We start from the raw sequence: 17,954 nt of genomic DNA on the forward strand, positions 1-17,954 counted from the left end.
ATTCCTATTCTAAGTAGGCTTAAGCAATATACAAGTTCATCTGCTCAAAGAGTTCAAAATAACTTGAAACATGACAGGCTCCATTTATGAGACTGCCAGTTTTTGTTCTTTAATACCAAGTTCTCTTTACCCTCCCACGTTTTCACTTTGCAATTCTTTATAGTGTGTGAACTTCTGAGGATGAAAAACTACAACAGAACAACTCTCGTATTTTTCTTATATTGTTAAAAAATAAGAAACAGCAACTGTGAACTAACATAACTGGCTGTTCTTATGCCAAGAGCTGGAGAATTTTAATAACAAAGCTGGTTTTTATGCGGATAATAAATGGCCAGCTGGGAGCCCTGAGACAAGATCAAAGACCTGCAAACAGTAACCTTGAGGTAAGAGGTAACCAAGAGCATTCCTGCTCAAGCTTATACTTACCTCAGTCCCAAAATACTTTTCTGTGGTTTTGGTTCTCTTTTACTCTTGGAAGTGTCTACTGTCATTAACTGAAATATGTTTCTCAGTCAGTAAAGATGCACTTGCTTTATCTTTGACAGGAAATTCAGATTTGGTTATTTTTGACATTTAACTCTTTTCTGTATGCACTCCTTGGAGAAAACATGGAGCAACTGGGTTCACATTTCTATTTTCAAATATCTGTTCCAGCTTTAGCAAACTGTCAGGTAATTTATTCCTGAAAAACCCAGACATCTGAGATGATCATATGGCTGATCCTGGCTCACCTTGGAGGAAGAGGCTCTGGCCGATCCCACGTTGTTCTTTTTTCAACATGATCCACATAGTACACTCGACCATGCTGGTCAACTCTTTGCTCCCAACTGAAAATAGATCAAAAAACTTTAATCTTCCTCCAGATCAAACTACTCCCACCATTCATTTACAGCCTAAAGATGAGAAACACTTGTTTTCATAAAATGCTTATTTCTAAATGAAATGTTAAAAACTAACCCTCTGCTCATGAGTGCACCAGAACAGTGTGCAGTACACAGTACTACCATTCATATTAACAGTGACTCTCTCAACTAAAATAAAAAAAAAAAAAAAAAAAAAAAAAAAAAGCCAACATTGTACATGACCACCTTTCTGGGAAACAGAAGCTCAAATTCATGCCTAGGTGTACAATTTTAGCAAAACTTTGTATTCAATATCAAATGTACCAATAACCTGTTGAACAGAACCAACTATAGATCATAATCCTCTTTTATAGTAGCATTAATCCAATATATGTACATTTTTCAGTAATAAAGTATATGCAGAGATCACCCTAGGGGCATTGGTCCCATTTTCTATATGTGCATTTGGGACAATGACTTACCCCTGTATTTGCCTCGGATGCAATATCAGGGTGAAGGCTGGGGGGAAAGGCTATTTGCCATTTTTGTTGAAATCAAAATGATAAAGCAACAACTGATGTTTCCAAGACCACTTTACTTCCGTTATCCTGTTCAGACCTCTTCTACCTTTTGGTTCTGAAGGCAGGCAATTCACCAATTACACCATTCACATCGGGAAGTTTTTTATTTCCCTCACTCAGAGTCCAGAAACGTTTTTGCTGTTTGGTTGGTTTTTTGGGTTTTTTTTGGGTTTTTTTTTAAGTTGAGAGCTTTGTGACAACAGGCCAACCATCAGACAAATTCCACATATACCCAAAGCACAGCAGCATGTCCATGCTACTCCCAGGAGCTGCAGTATTAAATCCAAATCCTCAGGACTGCAACATCAGCTTTTCTTCTTACCCATACCAAAATTTTCCTACCTGACTCGATTTTAATTTGAAGACAACAAGCTGTCACACTATTTTATATCTATGTTTCCCTGACATGGGAACATATGATAAATATCAGAAGTGATTCTTTCCTTGAATGATTGAAGACTAAGCAAACAAAACAGCTATAAACTCTCCAAATTGATATTGGGGGATTTTCATCAGTCAGCAAAGGGCAGATGTTATCAATGGTTTGTTACACCTGCCATAAGGAAAATAAAGTAAAACCAGAAAACGCAACACACATGTGGAGAAAGAAGTCATTAAATCCATACCCAGGTGGAAGAGGACCTTGGCTGACTGTAGTAAGGGCCTGAGGTGAAGGATTTACTGGCTGGACTTGTCTTGACACCGGAGGAGTGGTGAGTGCAGGAGTGGCAGGAGCTGTGATTGCAGCTGTTGCCCCCTCAGGGCTCTGCTCTGAAGGTGTATTTGAGGCGGTACCTGCCAGTGATCCTGCACTGGCCCCATCACTTTCTGTGGATGTGGATGAAGGACCATTTGCACTTGCTAGGATATCAGAGAAGAGAAAAAGCCTTTAACTGACATTTATCACCAATCTATTGTAGAAGTTACACATTACAAAAGCAAACCTGCCAGAACTGCTGGTTTCCACAGCCACTTTTTGCAGCTCAAACAAAAACTAAACAGCAATTCTGTCTCAGTGTAAAAATGCTTTAATCCAACAACTGCCATTAACAGCATTTTGGTATTTCTGATAAATATTTACCTTGTCTGCATTCTGTAAACATTAGATGATGATAAAAAACTACTTTCTTGTACTAGTGAATTAATAATTTTCCATTTATTATTTGGAATAATAATTTAAGTGATAAAAAGCATAGAATTTTCAAGAGGAGGTTTTCCATTGCACAGAAAGTGACAAGCACAATGAGAAGGGAACACAGACATTCTTTAAATGTTTTCAGTTTTATCTTAATGCCATTTGGTAGGTGGGGTTAGAAGTTGAACACAAGTCAAGTCTCATTAACTAACTGCACTGGATTAATCTTTTAAAGTAATTAGTGTTTTGCAGGGCCCATCCAGACCCAGCATTTATCAACTGTAATGATGAGAGTACTGAAACAGTGCATTGTATGGGGGTAAAGGAATTACCCCAAAAAAATCAAATAACTTTTCAGAATTGCAGCCTTCAGGTAGTTTTAAAATAACTAGATAAAAACATCTATCCATTACAGCAAAGAAGAGTAACAAATGTTTTAAGTGCAGCAACTTCACAGAACCTAACTGCAATTGTAGAAACCAATAACTCATGTCTCAGAACCTAATATTATCAACCTGAGGCTGTTCAGTGAGTCCTTCAGTGGATTTCATGTCATCCTCAGTGGGTGCCTTAGTGCAGCAGCAGCCCTCACTTGTGCTCTCCTGGTCTCAGCTTCACTCTCTGTAGCACCATCACTGACTGCCATCACTCCCAAGCAGATGTGGAAACAAGAAATTTCCAGTAACAGGAACAATGACTAAACAACATGTACTGAATGCAAGCTACAAAATACTCCCTCAGAAATGACCTGCCAAAGAATTTGCCATCAAAAGTGCAGTTAAACATCAGGAGCAGAAAGAGTTAGGCTCACTCAAGGAATGCCCAGCCTGATGGACGTACCAGCAACTGACGGCGGTCTGCGCGGAGTGGGGGGTGGGGGCCTGGCAGGCCGGGGAGGTCTGGCAGGTTTGCAATTTCCATTTGTGAGTAACGGAGACTCACTACCATTAACAGTCTTGTTTTCACTGGAAGCAGTATCCTCACAGTTTTCAAGGCCATTTGAGTTAGTCCTTTTGCAGGGAAAGACACAGAGAACTGTTGTGATATGGAACTGCAAATCACAGAATCATGGAAGAGTTTGGGTTGGGACAGGCCTTAAAGTTCATCTCATTCTAGCTGCCTTCCACTAGACCAGGTTGCTCCAAGCCCCATCCAGCCTGGCCTGGGACACTTTCATGGAGGGTTGAAAAGACACCTGAAAGTCCCTAGAATGCAACAGTCACAACTAGGTGAGATTTGTAACACTCACAGTAATTCCAAGTATCTATACATCTGTATAAAGACACTCTTGAGTTTACCTCCTAAGGGACTTGAAACCGCAGTTGATGGAAAGGTGGTGAAATAGATGTATATAACACCTGTCACCAAAATCTCCTCTTTCACTTCCCATTTGATACACTTGCCCTTAGGTCCAGGCTCTGGATTTTGATGCTTAGCTATTTCTGCCCTTGAGTCCCTAATGAGATAAAAACCTAACACCTGAGAACAGCCTGCATGCCTTTACTCCACAGGCCTGGCATATGCTCAGAACACACCAAATGCTAGAAATTTTTAGAAATCTTACTTATGCATACACACTTTTTCCTCTAAACTCAATTCTGGAACATGCTGGAGAATTTAGGACTCAGCATTAAAGTTTTGATCAACAGCTATGAATATAAACTGCTCAACCTTACAAGAATTAAGAAACTACATAGCAGTACAGACCCATGCTGTGCTGTTCACTTACACCTAGCAGAGCAGTATTCTGATATATGTGTAGCTCCTTAAGCACAGTCAGAAGTATCTACATATTTATTCTCAAGCATTTTATTTTCAGAATATGCTGGACGATACAAAAAGGGTGTCAACTAAAATTCTAGTGGATTTACAGGTCAAGCACATAAGCCAACAGAAATAAAGAGGTTACAGTTTCAACCCAGTACCTCTAAAATTACATTCCTTTAAATGTACACAAAATAAAACCTTGTAGGTAAGGCTAAGTAAATCCAAGTCATAAAGGACCAAGTAAAATCATATTCATTTAACCTCAATATCATGGTCAAACACACTTTTGCTCTACACCAGATGTGGTAATGTAATTCATACTACACTAACCCCAAAGTAAATTACTCTGAAAATGGGTCCAAATCATTAGTGACCTCAAGCCTGTAGGAGGTTTAGCCCCAGTTTTTCAGCCATTCTCCCTCGTTCTTTCACCCCATGCCCTTGTAAAAAGTCGCTTTTCTGATCATTTACACAATCCTCACAGAAGCCCCCACCACAGAAGCCCACCAGAAGCACCCTGGATGATACCAAAACTGAATCATTATTATTATTATTGCTGTTTCTATTCTAATATACACTCAGGTATTCTGAACATCCAGGCATCTAAACACTCTTTCAAACACAAAAAGGAAACAGAACAAAAACAAACTTTCATGGTATGACTTCAGACAACATAGCCAAGAACACAGTCTATTAAGAAAAGTTAAATTTAGCTTGGCTACGCCAGATGTCATCCAGAGTGCTGTGCCTTGTACAGATCCTCAAAACACCCATAGTACTGGTAACTAATTAAAGTAGCATGGTGCTGGGCACACTCTTATCCTACCAGGCAGCAAGGTTCATAATCCGGTATCAGCTTTAGCACACTGTAAGTGCCAGACAGCTCTTGGGATCTTCTTAAAGCTAAATATAATTTGGATGTCTCTATGCTATAAACCAGTGTAAAAACAACCACTGACATTTGTTTTGGGTTTCTTAAACATATATTTTGCTTTGGGTAATCAGTGGGAGAAGGATGAGGAACACAAAGGGAAAAAACAAAGATCAGTCAGGTACGGAGGCAAAACTGAGGCCAGACAATGCAGCTGAGCAGCAGTTCACTATTTTTGTATAGGGCATGCTCAGATCTTAACAGATCTGCTGCAGGGCATATTCATATATTTTCCATTGTCTTCTTTACAAAATACACAATTTCTCTTTCAAAACTGTGAATACTAAAAGGCAGAATAAAAAATTTAAAAAATTAAAAAAAAAAAAGGAAAATAGTCTTAAGTCTTACCGTGTATCACTCCTGACTCTGGAGCTTTCACTTTGTGTAGGACCTTAAATACCAGGAAGAAAAAGACAACGGAAGCATAAGCAACCACAATCTTTTCCAAGGAAAGCACCAGCCTTTAGTGCTCACACTTCTTTCAAGTGTGGAGGTGAGACATAATGTGTTGTTTATATACTGGGCTTCAAAGCTGCACATATTCTGCATGTCTCTATTTGAGTGTGTGAATACAGTTTTTTTTAACCACTGCCACTGTAATACTTCCACCTTATGGAATATGAAACAGGACATTTGACTGTATGAATATTCCCAAACACAGTTGTAATAACACTGTCTTTCCAGCAGTATAAAGCAGTGTTCATTCTTTTAAATGGAGCTGGATTTTGATACTCTCTCCCTTTTCAGTGATGGTAGGCAGAGCAGAAAGGGTAAAAACTTCAGTAAAATCTCCTCTCTGTTTGGCTGGGGGGGCTTTGTTTTTTGGGGCTCTCTAGCCCAGACCCTTCCCCTTTTCAGTAAATTATTTAACATAAATATGTACAAAATATGGCTGCATGCCAAAAGCATTATAGCAGCTCAGCCTAGATTTGCAAATGTTTTGCAACTGCTTATTCAGCCAGCTTGGAAATATTTGCCTTTCGTGCCAGCATTTGCAAACCTTGAATATGCAGCACAGAACTGCTTATTCATGTAGACAGCACCAATACTTTATTTCCACAGAGTTAAACAAATGTCATTAATAAAGAAACCAGTTTTCAGTTCTGATGGGAACTGTGGACAGATGTAGGCCAAAGACAAGGATGTAGTCACAGAAAGGCTTAGGATAATGTGCTGTTAGTGGACTGTGCATGGAAGGAATTAAATCCCAGCAAGAGAAATCTTAACCTAAAAGCAATTCCATAAACAGTGTATTTGCCTGAAGCACCTTTAGTCTGTACAATGTGCAAACTGAACTCTAACACTTATATGCTCCAGTCCCCTGATTATCCAGGAACCTTCTGCTGAACTTGGGGCTTGCTGTATCAAGCCCAACCCTGTAAATAGGACTCAATTCCAAAACCTGCATGACTTCCCACCTTTTTCTCAGTAGGTGAGCTTTAGGAAATCCAAGAATGAAAACTAAGTATTGCATAAAAGGAAAACTTGGTACTTTCACTACCTATTTCTATCCCTACACCTTAGCCCTGATTTGTAAGTGCCACAAAATTCCAGCATCAGGCTTTTATTTACGAATAAAATTCCACACAGTCTGTGCAGTTGATTTCTTTAACAAAATGCAAACAAAATGGGCTAAAAGCTCTAGCAAATAATGATTACAGAATTTACGTATTAATTCAATTTTTCTCTGATTCTTAGATAAAATTTCAAAGCAATTTCCCTAGGAATTTAAACACCTCCCCGCAAACCCAGAAACCTAGAACTTGCCAATTAAGTGCCCAGCTGGCCACAGTCTCTCTCAATGCTTTCTAGGAAAGTAAGTCTTACCTAGTTCTACTTCTCAATGTACAGTATTTCAGATGTGCTCCACTGTCCTACTCCAAGGGAATTAAAGTTATCTTTTTATTTTACTCTAACTAGATATTTTACATGTATTCAAGTTTTCAATTTAAAAAAACTGTACACACCAACTAAACAAAGTGGATCCCTCTCTGCAACTCTCCACAGGGAACTAAATCTATGAGCATATTCATTTTAATAAGTTCTGTTAAGAAAAATTTATATAAACCCATGGCTCCTAATAAGCAAAATACTTATTACTAGGATGATGATGATGAGATCAAATCAACTTTATAATTTTTGTTTATGATATTGAAATTCAAGGAAGCTAGAGGCTTTTTCATTAACATTTGGGATTGCATATAAAAGTTTGCAAAGCCCCAGAAAATAAAGATGCTGATCTTGATTTTGTTGCAATAAGGCTGAAGGCCTGCCCTGTGAACTATGACTCTACTTCATATAAAAGTGCATGAGATTTCTCATCTCTATCAACAGAAAGTTACAGAAACTGCTGTTACTGGGCTTATTTAAAGATTGTGTTAAAGCTTCCCCAAAAATCAGTTTGCACAGCAGATAAATGTAGATTTGGACTGCAAGTTACTCACTTCTTGTACTTGAGGCTTCCCCATTGGTCAGGAGCTCAGGGTCAACCTGCATTCCATCCAAACAGACCGACAGATCTCCCACCACTTCTGCTGGCTCCCTGTCACTGACAAGGTGCAACGTCACCACTACCTGCTCCACTGGAAGACAGAAAAAAGGGAGCTTACATTACTGCATGAGAAAAAAAGCCTTATATTCAAGAAGCCAATTGCACACCTCAATGATCAAGGGGAAAAAAATCCCAAACACTCCCCAGAACTACAGATCTGCCTCTCCATTATTTTTTTGCGTGGTAAAACTGAGCATTTTCATATATCATTAGAAAGTCATTGTTTCTACAAAAATGGCAAAACTGGAGCATAATCTTGTTGCTGCCTAGAAAGGATTACCATTACAGCAGAGACTACATCTCATATTACTACAGCAATTAATGCACCTGTTCCCAGTAAAGAGTTAGTGTAATTCACTTTATTCTTGATTAAGAGCAGATATATTTTCTGTTTTCTGACTAAAACGCTACACATTTATCTAATGACATCCAGATTCACATTCAGAATGGAAACATTATCCATCATATTCCCAGACCATGGTATATTCAGGGTTTTCAGTGAAACAGAACAGTAAATAAACATTCTTGCTGACATGGTTTGAAACAAATCCTGGTGAGCTCTAACAGGTGCCTGGATTCAAACAGCAAATGCATTGACTCACAGGGACTTCCACCCAGATTCAGCAGGACAGACACTGCCAGGAGAGCAGCTCTCACTGCTGTCAACACTCTCCATCTGCAACCCCCATGAATGACAGCTGGGAAGCCAACACTTCTTTACAGGACAGCAGAGAGCTCTGTAGTGCAGCCCCATGAGTGCTGTAATGGGTCTGTAAAATTCTGCATTTCTCCTTCAACCTTCCCAGGATGCACATACTGCCCAAAGCCTAACTAGTTCCAAGATAATTGAAATAATACAGTATACCCCTGCAGCCCTATTTAAAACAGAAATTACTACACATTTCCTGTCTAGCACCAATCCCAACCATAGTTTTAATTTTTAGGCTTCGTAAAAGGAAACTCTCCTGTTTAATCAACCTTTCACTCAGTCTTTCACACACTAGCAAAGCAAAAAGCATCTTGTTTTCAGGGACACCATGGCAGCCTGTGGATAGCAAAAAAAAAAAAAATTATTCTGAAAAAGTAGGAGGAAGCTCATAAAAGCAACCAGGAGCACCAAAAGGAAGCCTTAAGGGGCTATTTCCAGAGGTGCACACTGCATTCATGTTCATTAACATGAACAATTCCTGAAGGAATCTGTGGCATTCTGAAATACCCTCCATTTTGGACTTACATTTCATACTGTTGGACTTCAGCGTTTCATGAATATCCAGAGCAGCACTTCCCAGAAGGACATCAGACTTTAATGTTTGATGACTCCAGACTCGAAAGTTTAGTTTACTTACAGGAGTGACAATTCTGAAAAGAAAAAGTTGAGTACTGTAAGGGCTTTTGTTGGTGGGGAAAGGGATGAACTGAGCCATCTACTTCCACTGTCACGAGAAGTTATTTAAAAACAAAGAAATAATGGTGGTAACATCAAACTATTTCCAATTATCACATTCTCATGTCACCTGAATATGTCATGTCAATCAAGACTGTTGCAAGGCTGTTCATAGACCAAATACATTTATTATTACTCTTTTAAGGGAAATACAGAGAAGTTGCCAGCAACTCCACAGTAATACACAGTTAAGTTCTGTGACAGCAACTTCAAAGTAATTTTTAATACTGATACTCTTTTTCTATAAGGAACACTAACATTTATATAGTTTTAAATTATTTTCATTGTGAGAAATGGGCACAAATGACTGCTTATTTTCTCAGTGGATAATTTCAGCTGTGTATGGTTGGTAAGTTCAGACTTTCAGTCTGCCAATCCTTTCAGAAGATCCACCTAACAAACTCCAAGGAGAGGAACCCCAATGACAGTCCACCCTCATTTGCAGAAACCACTACACTTTTCCTTTTTATCCTGAAACTGAATACAGACAGCTGCGCCAAATTATTTCCTAAAAACCAATTTAATTCACTAAGCTCCATGTAGCTTTAGTGTAATTTTCAATGAAGCTGATATACTGGAGGTGTCTGTGCTCAGCTCTTACTCAACAAGAGCAAAAACTGCACATATATTACTGTATAGATTTGCACAGCACAAACCACAAGCATTCCCATTTAAAAATGAAAAAGGCAATCTTTAAAAGGTAAAAGAAAATTCTGCTCTTCTACACTTCCACACATATAAAGTGCAAGATTTAATTTTGCTTAACATATCTCAGTGCAAAGTAAGGTAGTAAATAGTAGTAACTAAAACTTCACAATAATATAAATTACAATAAAAGTACAGATACAAAAAAAGTTTTCCTCAGGCAATATTCCAGATGCTTCAAGAAGAATAATCTGCAATTTAAGTACAAGAAATCACAAAATCATTGAATGGTTTGCAATGAAGACACCTTACAGCCCATCTCATTCCACCCCACTTTCCACTATACAAGCCCCAAATCCCATCCAGCCTTGAACACTCCCAGGGATGAGCAGCCACAGCTTCTGCAGGCAACCTGTGCCAGGGCCTCAGCACCCTCCAAGGGAAGAATTTCTTCCTAATCTCTCACCTGGCACACCCTTGTGAAAAGTCCAGGTCTAATGTGCAAGCACAGACTGATCTGTATCTCAGAGTTCCATGTGACATTAAGAGAAAACTAAATTTTACAGAACTTGTGTTCCTTTATTCATACCACAAATACTGGGCCAAGCAAACATCAACAGCTGTACTCATCTTTAATCTGATGTTAGTTTTATACTGACAATTTGTTTAAATTAATTGGGAATTTTGGACCTGTGCTTGAATTTAGAGGTACAGAAGACAGAGGCAACTACCTTGTGCTATGGCACGGTACACCACAGTAGGACACAAAGAACAGTTACACTTTTCAGCCACAGAACTTCTGAAAACTAACTTTAAATATGACAACAAAAATGTGCATGGGACCATCAGTTTTAATATTAAATTACTGTCTTTACTACTCACAGAATTAGAGCTCCTTTGATATGTCACACACAGCAATACAAAATATAAGCACAAGCAGTGTAATAGTTTGCAAATATATATTTCAGACTGTACTATAGTTACTCTAAAAATTTTACAGATGTCACCACCTCATGCAACATTCTACTCCTTGCTAAAAATTAAAACACAGTCTTCAAGCCCACTGTCAATTGCCTTAATTTAGCTCAAATAAAATGGAAAATAAAACCAAACCTACACAGTAAGATGTTGTTTCCACTTTGGACTATTTGTATTGTTGCATTTTTCTGTCTTCTTTGACTGTCCATCTACTGAGACTTCCACGTAAGGGCTAGGTCCAAACCATTTATTCTTCTCTTTTAGTTTTGCTGAAATAACTGTTAAGAAACAGAAAAACCAGTAATTTACTCAGGAAGATTTCAATTGCAAATTGAAATATTTTTCAATTGGGTGCTTTAATATTCAAGTGTCAGGTACCTGATGCCTGACAGTAACATTAAAAAAAACAAAACAAAACAAAAAACAACCCACATTAGATGGATAAAGACCCTCTTGCAATCCAGCTCATTTATACAATGCCATAGCTCACACAAATGCCTAAAACATGCAACAATACTTCTGCAACATCAGACACTCTCATTAATCATAACCAGTACAAGATCCACAGAAGTGTTTAGGTGTTAAAAGATGAAAACATACTCCACAACCTGCTCCTATCTATCACCAGCCAAAAGAATTCCTGGAGTTTATTACACTGTTAAAAAACTCAAAACATGATCTGCCCCTTATCAAGGCACTGTGGAAAACTGCCACAACTTCTCATGAACAGAACACCACTGAGAAAATGAAATTAGTGTAAAGTTTTCTGTAGCTAAGCAAACTTACTGAAAAGCTGAATCCAAACCCTGAGTTCCAGTAACTACCTCGTGTTCTAGAAAAAAACAAATCTGGACAGGACTTGCAGCTCTAGAACTTTGCTTTTGGTGGGGAGTGGGTGTGCTGGGTGTTGACTGGGGCTTTTTGTAGTGTTTGGGTGTTTTTTAGGCATTTAGTATTACTGATTGCAGCATTCCCATCTTTTCAAACACCCTTGCCATGCTGCCTCCCTTATGATGCCTGAGTCCCAGGTGTTCTTGGATTCACTGGCAACACTGAGCTCACAAAACAGTACAAAAGAAGACAAAGATGTTATAATTTCCAGTTGGCCCCTGAATTCACTATTCTAACAAAAAACAACTTGCTCTTCTGTGTTTGTCACCCACCACAGCCACACTACATCCTTAAAAAGAAATTACTAATTCAGACCCATCTGGCTAATCTCCCCAGATTCCCTTTATAGCCTATGCTCCTTTAGAGATTTAGAGAAGTAGCTTAGTATAAACTCCTCTGAACTGCTCCCAAGGAAAACTCTTTCTCTGCGTATTACAGACATCTCACAGAATTTGACTCGTTAATTTTCGCAAACCACATCCCATCCTTACCCTCCTGTCTCCAGTACTTCTATGCTATAGCACCTCACACCTCTAATTATCTAAAACATCTGTTTTGGAGCAGCAGGAACTAGCAGACTTGTACCTATTTTCAAGGGTTGTTCTTACCCAAACGCACTGAAATTGCAGTTAAAATTAATGAGGGCAGCAGAATCAGGTGCTGAGGATAGGGCAGATGGGAGGCAACACCAGCAACAGTTTGCTGCAGATCATGGATGAACATCTACAGAAATTCAGACCTGAAATTCAAATACCTCAGTAGTCTCAATGCTAAATGCTGAGGTATTTATTCAACTTTACTGTCGTTGTGTGAGTCTCAGGTCTTCAATGGGGAAAGCCTTGGACAGCAATCACCACTTCAATCCTTGACTCTGCTCTCCATCCCTGTGTGAAAACCTCTTCCAATTTCTCTCCAATATCAACCTGGAGGGACAAGATTTCTCTACAGCCTCACAACCTACTGAGAAAACACAAGTTTGTGACCGCAGGGGGACAGCTACAGCCTGTGTAAGTTAGTGAGATCCAACCTCCTTCCTGGTCTAAAGCTTTCTATTTTTGACAATTCTTCTCATCCCCACAATATCCCTTTTCTGAAACTACTGCTTATGCCCACAGGTCTTCACACTGAGGATGCAAAGTTTATTCTTCATAATACTAAACAGAGACCTGCACACACCCCCGGATCTTCCATTCTCTTTTGATTCCTCAGTTAAGTTTCTAGAGAGCAAAAGTGAGGAAACTTTGGTAATTAAGTTTTAACAGCTGCTCTCTTGGTGAAGCACTACAAAAAAGCAAAGCCTGTCATAAATCCATTTCAATTACAGTGATCTTCTAACCAACGCTTTTATTAATTTTTTTATCCTTTCTTTTACCCATTTCAATGATGGCCATAAAAACATGTAACAAAGGAGAAGCCATAAGTCAACTTTAATGAACAGCAGTATCAGGAAAAGTATTAAAATTTGATATTATGCCAAGTTTCAGTAAGTGCAAGAAATATCATAATGCATTGTTACATTTTCAGGAGGACTGCCTGTACAATTTACTCAACAGTACCAAAAAAGAATTATTCCTTTCTTTTTTTTCTTTTACACAAATATGTATCATTTCTAAATGCATTTTAGATAAAATCCAGAATAAAATAGTTGTAATGAAGTAATGATGGCCTAACATCAATCTTGACTTATCTTGGGCATTTTACAATACAAAGCTTACTGAAATGCACCATAGTAAACTCTGCTTAATTGTGAAAAAACAGTGTCACATTTCTAACCAGAAAAGACAGAAAATTTCAGAAGGCTCACCAGTGATCTGAAGCTGTGATTTCATGGACAACCCACTGGCTGGTCCTAATCTGGACCCACTGCCAGCCATAGTATGGGCTGGATCTTGAATCTGCATGAAGAGAGAATGCAAACATTTCAAAACTCAGAAGCTCAAAAATTCATCTGGTTTTTGACATGAGGATACATCATAATGCAAACAAACCTAGTTCCTTTCCATTTCCCCGAAGTACAGAAAATCCTTTTAAAAATCCAAAGTACAGAAAAAGGCCTCAGTCTCTATTACATGACCTATAACTATTCAGGTTCTATGAAAAAGAGGTCTTTTGTCACTTCTTTCTGCCAATTAATGAGGGAATGATGTTCTAATTCCAAAGTTTGCTGTACCACTTACATCTAAAATGCATGCTTGTCTTGGTGTCATAAATCCTGGTTAAGTTTACCTGTGTCAAGTACTACTTGGTTTCAAAAAATAAAAAAACATCACAATCCACAAGCATAGCAAAAAGACTAAAAATTAATTACTAAATTTAAAAGGGAATTTCAAATTTAGAGAGGCCCACTTTGATATATTTTTTTTTTTTTTCACCTGGTCAGATCCAAGTCTATAGACAGGGGCTGTAACCCTACCAAGTACTTAAAGAAAAAAGGAAATATATCACTTTTCAAAGAGAAAGACAACTTTCCTTCTTGGCACACCCCAACCCTCACACCAAGGTTTATCTGATCCTCCCAGCCCAAGGCAGCACAGGTTCCTCCTTGCAGTATTTGGTTTTGGGGAGGCACAGTAGACAATGTGCACCACAGAGGTTCCAGAGAAATTAAATAGTGTACTATTACATTAAACATAGACATCACTCTGGAAACACCCAGATACCGCTGACACCTATTCATTTTTCATTCACATTTCATCTCAGCATCTCTTACCAACTGAACTCCACTGCAAAATGAACAGCCTGCTGGATACGACTACTCGCTGCATCCCTGTCACACCATGTTCCCTCCTTTGTGCCACTTCCACACCATCTTCCTTGCTCAGAACCTACTGCAAACCATTTGTGCACCTCTCTGGGTGACCCCCCCTCTCACGGGGTTCAGCTGCTGTGGCCAAGGAGGTGCTCATCAGCCCTGAGTCATCTCTCCCCCGCCCTCAATCCTCTGATTTGAGTAGCCACCAGATGGGATCCCAACACAGAGCACACATCCCTTGCCAGCTCTTAAGAACTTTTCTGCATACATTACTTCCAACAAGGAAAGGAAAGTGTTAACTTAGGCTGCTGCTATCTGTATCGCGAGCCAAAACATGCCATTATGAATTTACAGCTGATAATACCACACGCAGTTTATCTAACCCCAGACATGTTCAGCCATACCAAGGAAACCAGAATTTGTACAAGGAGATCAAGTCTCGAAACGGCAACTTTCTTTTTGGAGGCTGTGATTTGCAGCAAACGTCTGTGACGGTGACTGTGGAAACTGCAATCCCACAGGCATTTAAAAGTCGTGAAATGGGTAATTCTTGCATCCTGCAGCTTGCTGATGCGAGTATTCCCTACTGCAGAAGGGAACCAAATTAATAACTAATTTGTAATTAGGAATTAGTACCAAAAAAGGTACTAATGACTTGCTCAAATAATATTTGGTGTTATTTGTAGAGTCCAGTACTGTTATTACATTTCACATGTGAATCACATAATAAACTTCAATCATGTTAGTGAGAAAGATTTTAACATATTTAAAAAGTAGCCTAAACTCAAATTATTTAGAGAGCAATTCTTAATTTTTCTCCCGTGACTGGACGTACCAACCTCCCTGTGTATACTTTATGCTGTGTGAAAGCAATCAGATTACATCTAGACCAACACAGATACACTGAATAGTCTGAAGGAGTTTGGATTTATGAAAGAGCTGCCAGTTCCCACCTGGAGAAATCAACACTGCACAGAATACACCTGGGATCCCTGGAGGGGATCACTATCAACAGAACTCCCACACTAAGCATTTACACCATGCAACACTAATTCAGAAGCAGTATTAAAGGCAACTTTCATTTCTAGCCCAGCAAATACACTCAATACAATGATTTTACTAACATTTTATCATTTTCTTTGAGAGTATGCAGAGAAAATCTAGCAGCTTAACCACATTTGAAATGAGTGTCCAGCAAACACAGCTGAGTTAACACATGTAGAAGTATAAATGTTTATGCTGGGAGACACAGCCTGCACCAACAAACAGCTTAAGGAAAATTCCAGGAATATACTGCCTGCCAAAACTTCTAAAAAAAATTAACTACTACGCATTGTTTAGTTCTCTCAGCTGCTAGAAAGTTTCTAATTATTTTTGAACAATAACATTTAATTTATTTTATTCTTGCTAAGATCTAGAGGCTGTGCACTTACGGCAAGCTCCATTAATTAACCAGGCAAAGTAGAGTCCAGAGGAAGAAGCGGGAAGCAACAAATTACTTCAGCCCTGCACTTCAACATCCCTACATGGCTTTCCATGTTTTTCAATACCTCAACTCCAGTGCCTCTTCTACTCCCCTTAACTGCTCAGTGAGAAAGGTCCCGCAAGCGGAACAGCTTGTTCCACGCCAAGCTTCCAGCAAGGAATAATCATGGAAAACACAATAAAGCTTTTCTCTCAGCTGGGCACTAATTTAAGTCTCTTCCCTACCATGCATGTATATACTTTATCTGGATTTTCCACAACTCATAGAAATGTAATCAATTTCTCTACCTCCATCTCCATCAGTTTTTAGATGGAATGGATCAGTAATTTAGAAAGTCTGTAGTGCAACACAGAGGAAAATGTGAAGAAAACAGGTAGAATTATGTACCTCATTCTGTTAGGAAACTATGTAAAAACATATTGATTAGTCAAAGAAGAATCCATGGTGATTAATGAACTAGGCTTAGAAAGAAGCAAAAGAAAGTGCAAAATGCATTAACACCATCAGTCACACATATTCAGCTGTCTGTTTGCACTTAATTTTTAATATTTTATTCCTCTTTATTTATTTAACAAATACATCAAACAGATTGTGTGTAAAAAACTACTCTACTAAAAGCTACAGATGATTTCAACTCAGAATCAGCCTAAGGCTACTTGTAAGCCTAATCACAAAATTAAAAAAAAAACTCCTCAAACATTGTCAAAGTACTTCCATCTAGTTTCATTATAACAGAAATGATACTTAGGAATGGGAAAAGCAAATGTCTTTATAAATTCAATGTAATGTTACAAGCACTTTCACAAGTTGAAACTCTCGTTCAAAAGCTGAGAATGCATGTTCAGGTTTTCCTTCTGCAGCATGCAGCGGAAAAATCAAACACATCTCCATGGATATTCAGGGGTTTCATGTGGCTTAGGTTGGGTTTTTTTTTTCTGGTCGGTGTTTTGTTCTGTTGGTCTGTTTTTGTTTTAAATTATAGTAAACTTCTATTGCCATTTTTCTCCCAGATGCTGCAACTCAGTTCCAAGCAAGTGAAATTTAGGAAAATTAGCTTAAAAGTTTGAGAGCTGTGACAGAACGACTGAGGCAGTGCAACAGATGTTCAAAACATGATCAGGTAAGCATGATTTTCTCAGAAATTAACAAGACAAATCCTTTGGCATACAAAAAGGTAGAACAGAGAAAGAATATCTTCTTGCCATTAAAAATAAGCCATCGAAATGGTTGTCTGAATTTCCTCCATGGCTGCATACCTGCCCCAAGGAAGATTTAGTACTGTTACATCCTACCATAACATGTAAATTATTAGATAAATCATGCTCAGCTTCATAATTGCATGCACTATTGTTAGTACACAGGCAAGTTTGAACAAATACTGCTTAAAATAAATCTGCCTCACAGCAGGAAACTCGGACCACGCATCCTTTTGGTCCTATTCTCTGAATCCCACCTGCAGTGCTTTCCCAGCAGCTTCCCCTTTGGCCTGACCCAGTGCTGCTGGGGTATTTTCATCCGAGACAACAAATTTCCACCACAGTTGACAGTGCACAGGGTGTGGAAAAGGTGAGTGCAGCCCAAATGCTATGCTGGGGCAAAGGAAGACAGAAAAGGAGGATCCTCAGTTATTTTTCTAAGAAATTAGGAGAAATCTGCTTTTCTCCTCACCCTTTTTAGTGTTTCGTGGTTGAAACAAAGGAAGGGAAGGGCTGCAGAGGAGCTCCTCAACCCATAGAATCAGGGAGTATAGACAGAAGAAAAATGCTATAAACGGGTTGAGAGACCTCCAGCTCACACTAACTTGGGTGACTTTATTCAGCATTGGGATTTATCTAGTAAGGAACCAGCTTATTGAAGAAGGTGATTTTGTTTTGTATTTGCTTGAAAGAAAAGACAACACCAAGGTGAGAATGAAACCCTGTGACTGTATTACACATAGCTTTGGAAACAT

At 38.7% G+C, this 17,954-nt stretch overlaps 2 protein-coding genes across 8 annotated transcripts in view; one reads left to right on the forward strand and one right to left on the reverse strand.

Annotated features, from left to right (window-relative positions):
* LOC306809620 (uncharacterized protein) overlaps positions 1-17,954 on the forward strand; it is a 195,531-nt gene that overhangs the window by 62,089 nt on the left and 115,488 nt on the right. The gene's annotated exons all lie outside the window — the stretch shown is intronic.
* Positions 1-17,954, reverse strand: part of ITCH (itchy E3 ubiquitin protein ligase) — a 56,309-nt gene that overhangs the window by 18,814 nt on the left and 19,541 nt on the right. For 5 of the 6 annotated variants that reach the window (XM_079321288.1, XM_079321287.1, XM_079321286.1 and 2 more), the window contains exons 2-9: positions 13,570-13,660; positions 11,014-11,152; positions 9,042-9,166; positions 7,701-7,838; positions 5,605-5,647; positions 3,399-3,568; positions 2,050-2,284; positions 732-827 (exon numbers count right to left, since the gene is read on the reverse strand). In XM_079321288.1, the coding sequence (XP_079177414.1) occupies positions 732-827; positions 2,050-2,284; positions 3,399-3,568; positions 5,605-5,647; positions 7,701-7,838; positions 9,042-9,166; positions 11,014-11,152; positions 13,570-13,639 (1,016 nt within the window). In that variant the 5' untranslated portion in view covers positions 13,640-13,660. The remainder of the gene's footprint in view (positions 1-731; positions 828-2,049; positions 2,285-3,398; positions 3,569-5,604; positions 5,648-7,700; positions 7,839-9,041; positions 9,167-11,013; positions 11,153-13,569; positions 13,661-17,954) is intronic. The other variant, XM_079321289.1, reaches the window with a different exon arrangement.

The sequence above is a fragment of the Erithacus rubecula genome, assembly GCF_903797595.1.
Source record: "Erithacus rubecula genome assembly, chromosome: 18".
NCBI lineage: Eukaryota > Metazoa > Chordata > Aves > Passeriformes > Muscicapidae > Erithacus > Erithacus rubecula.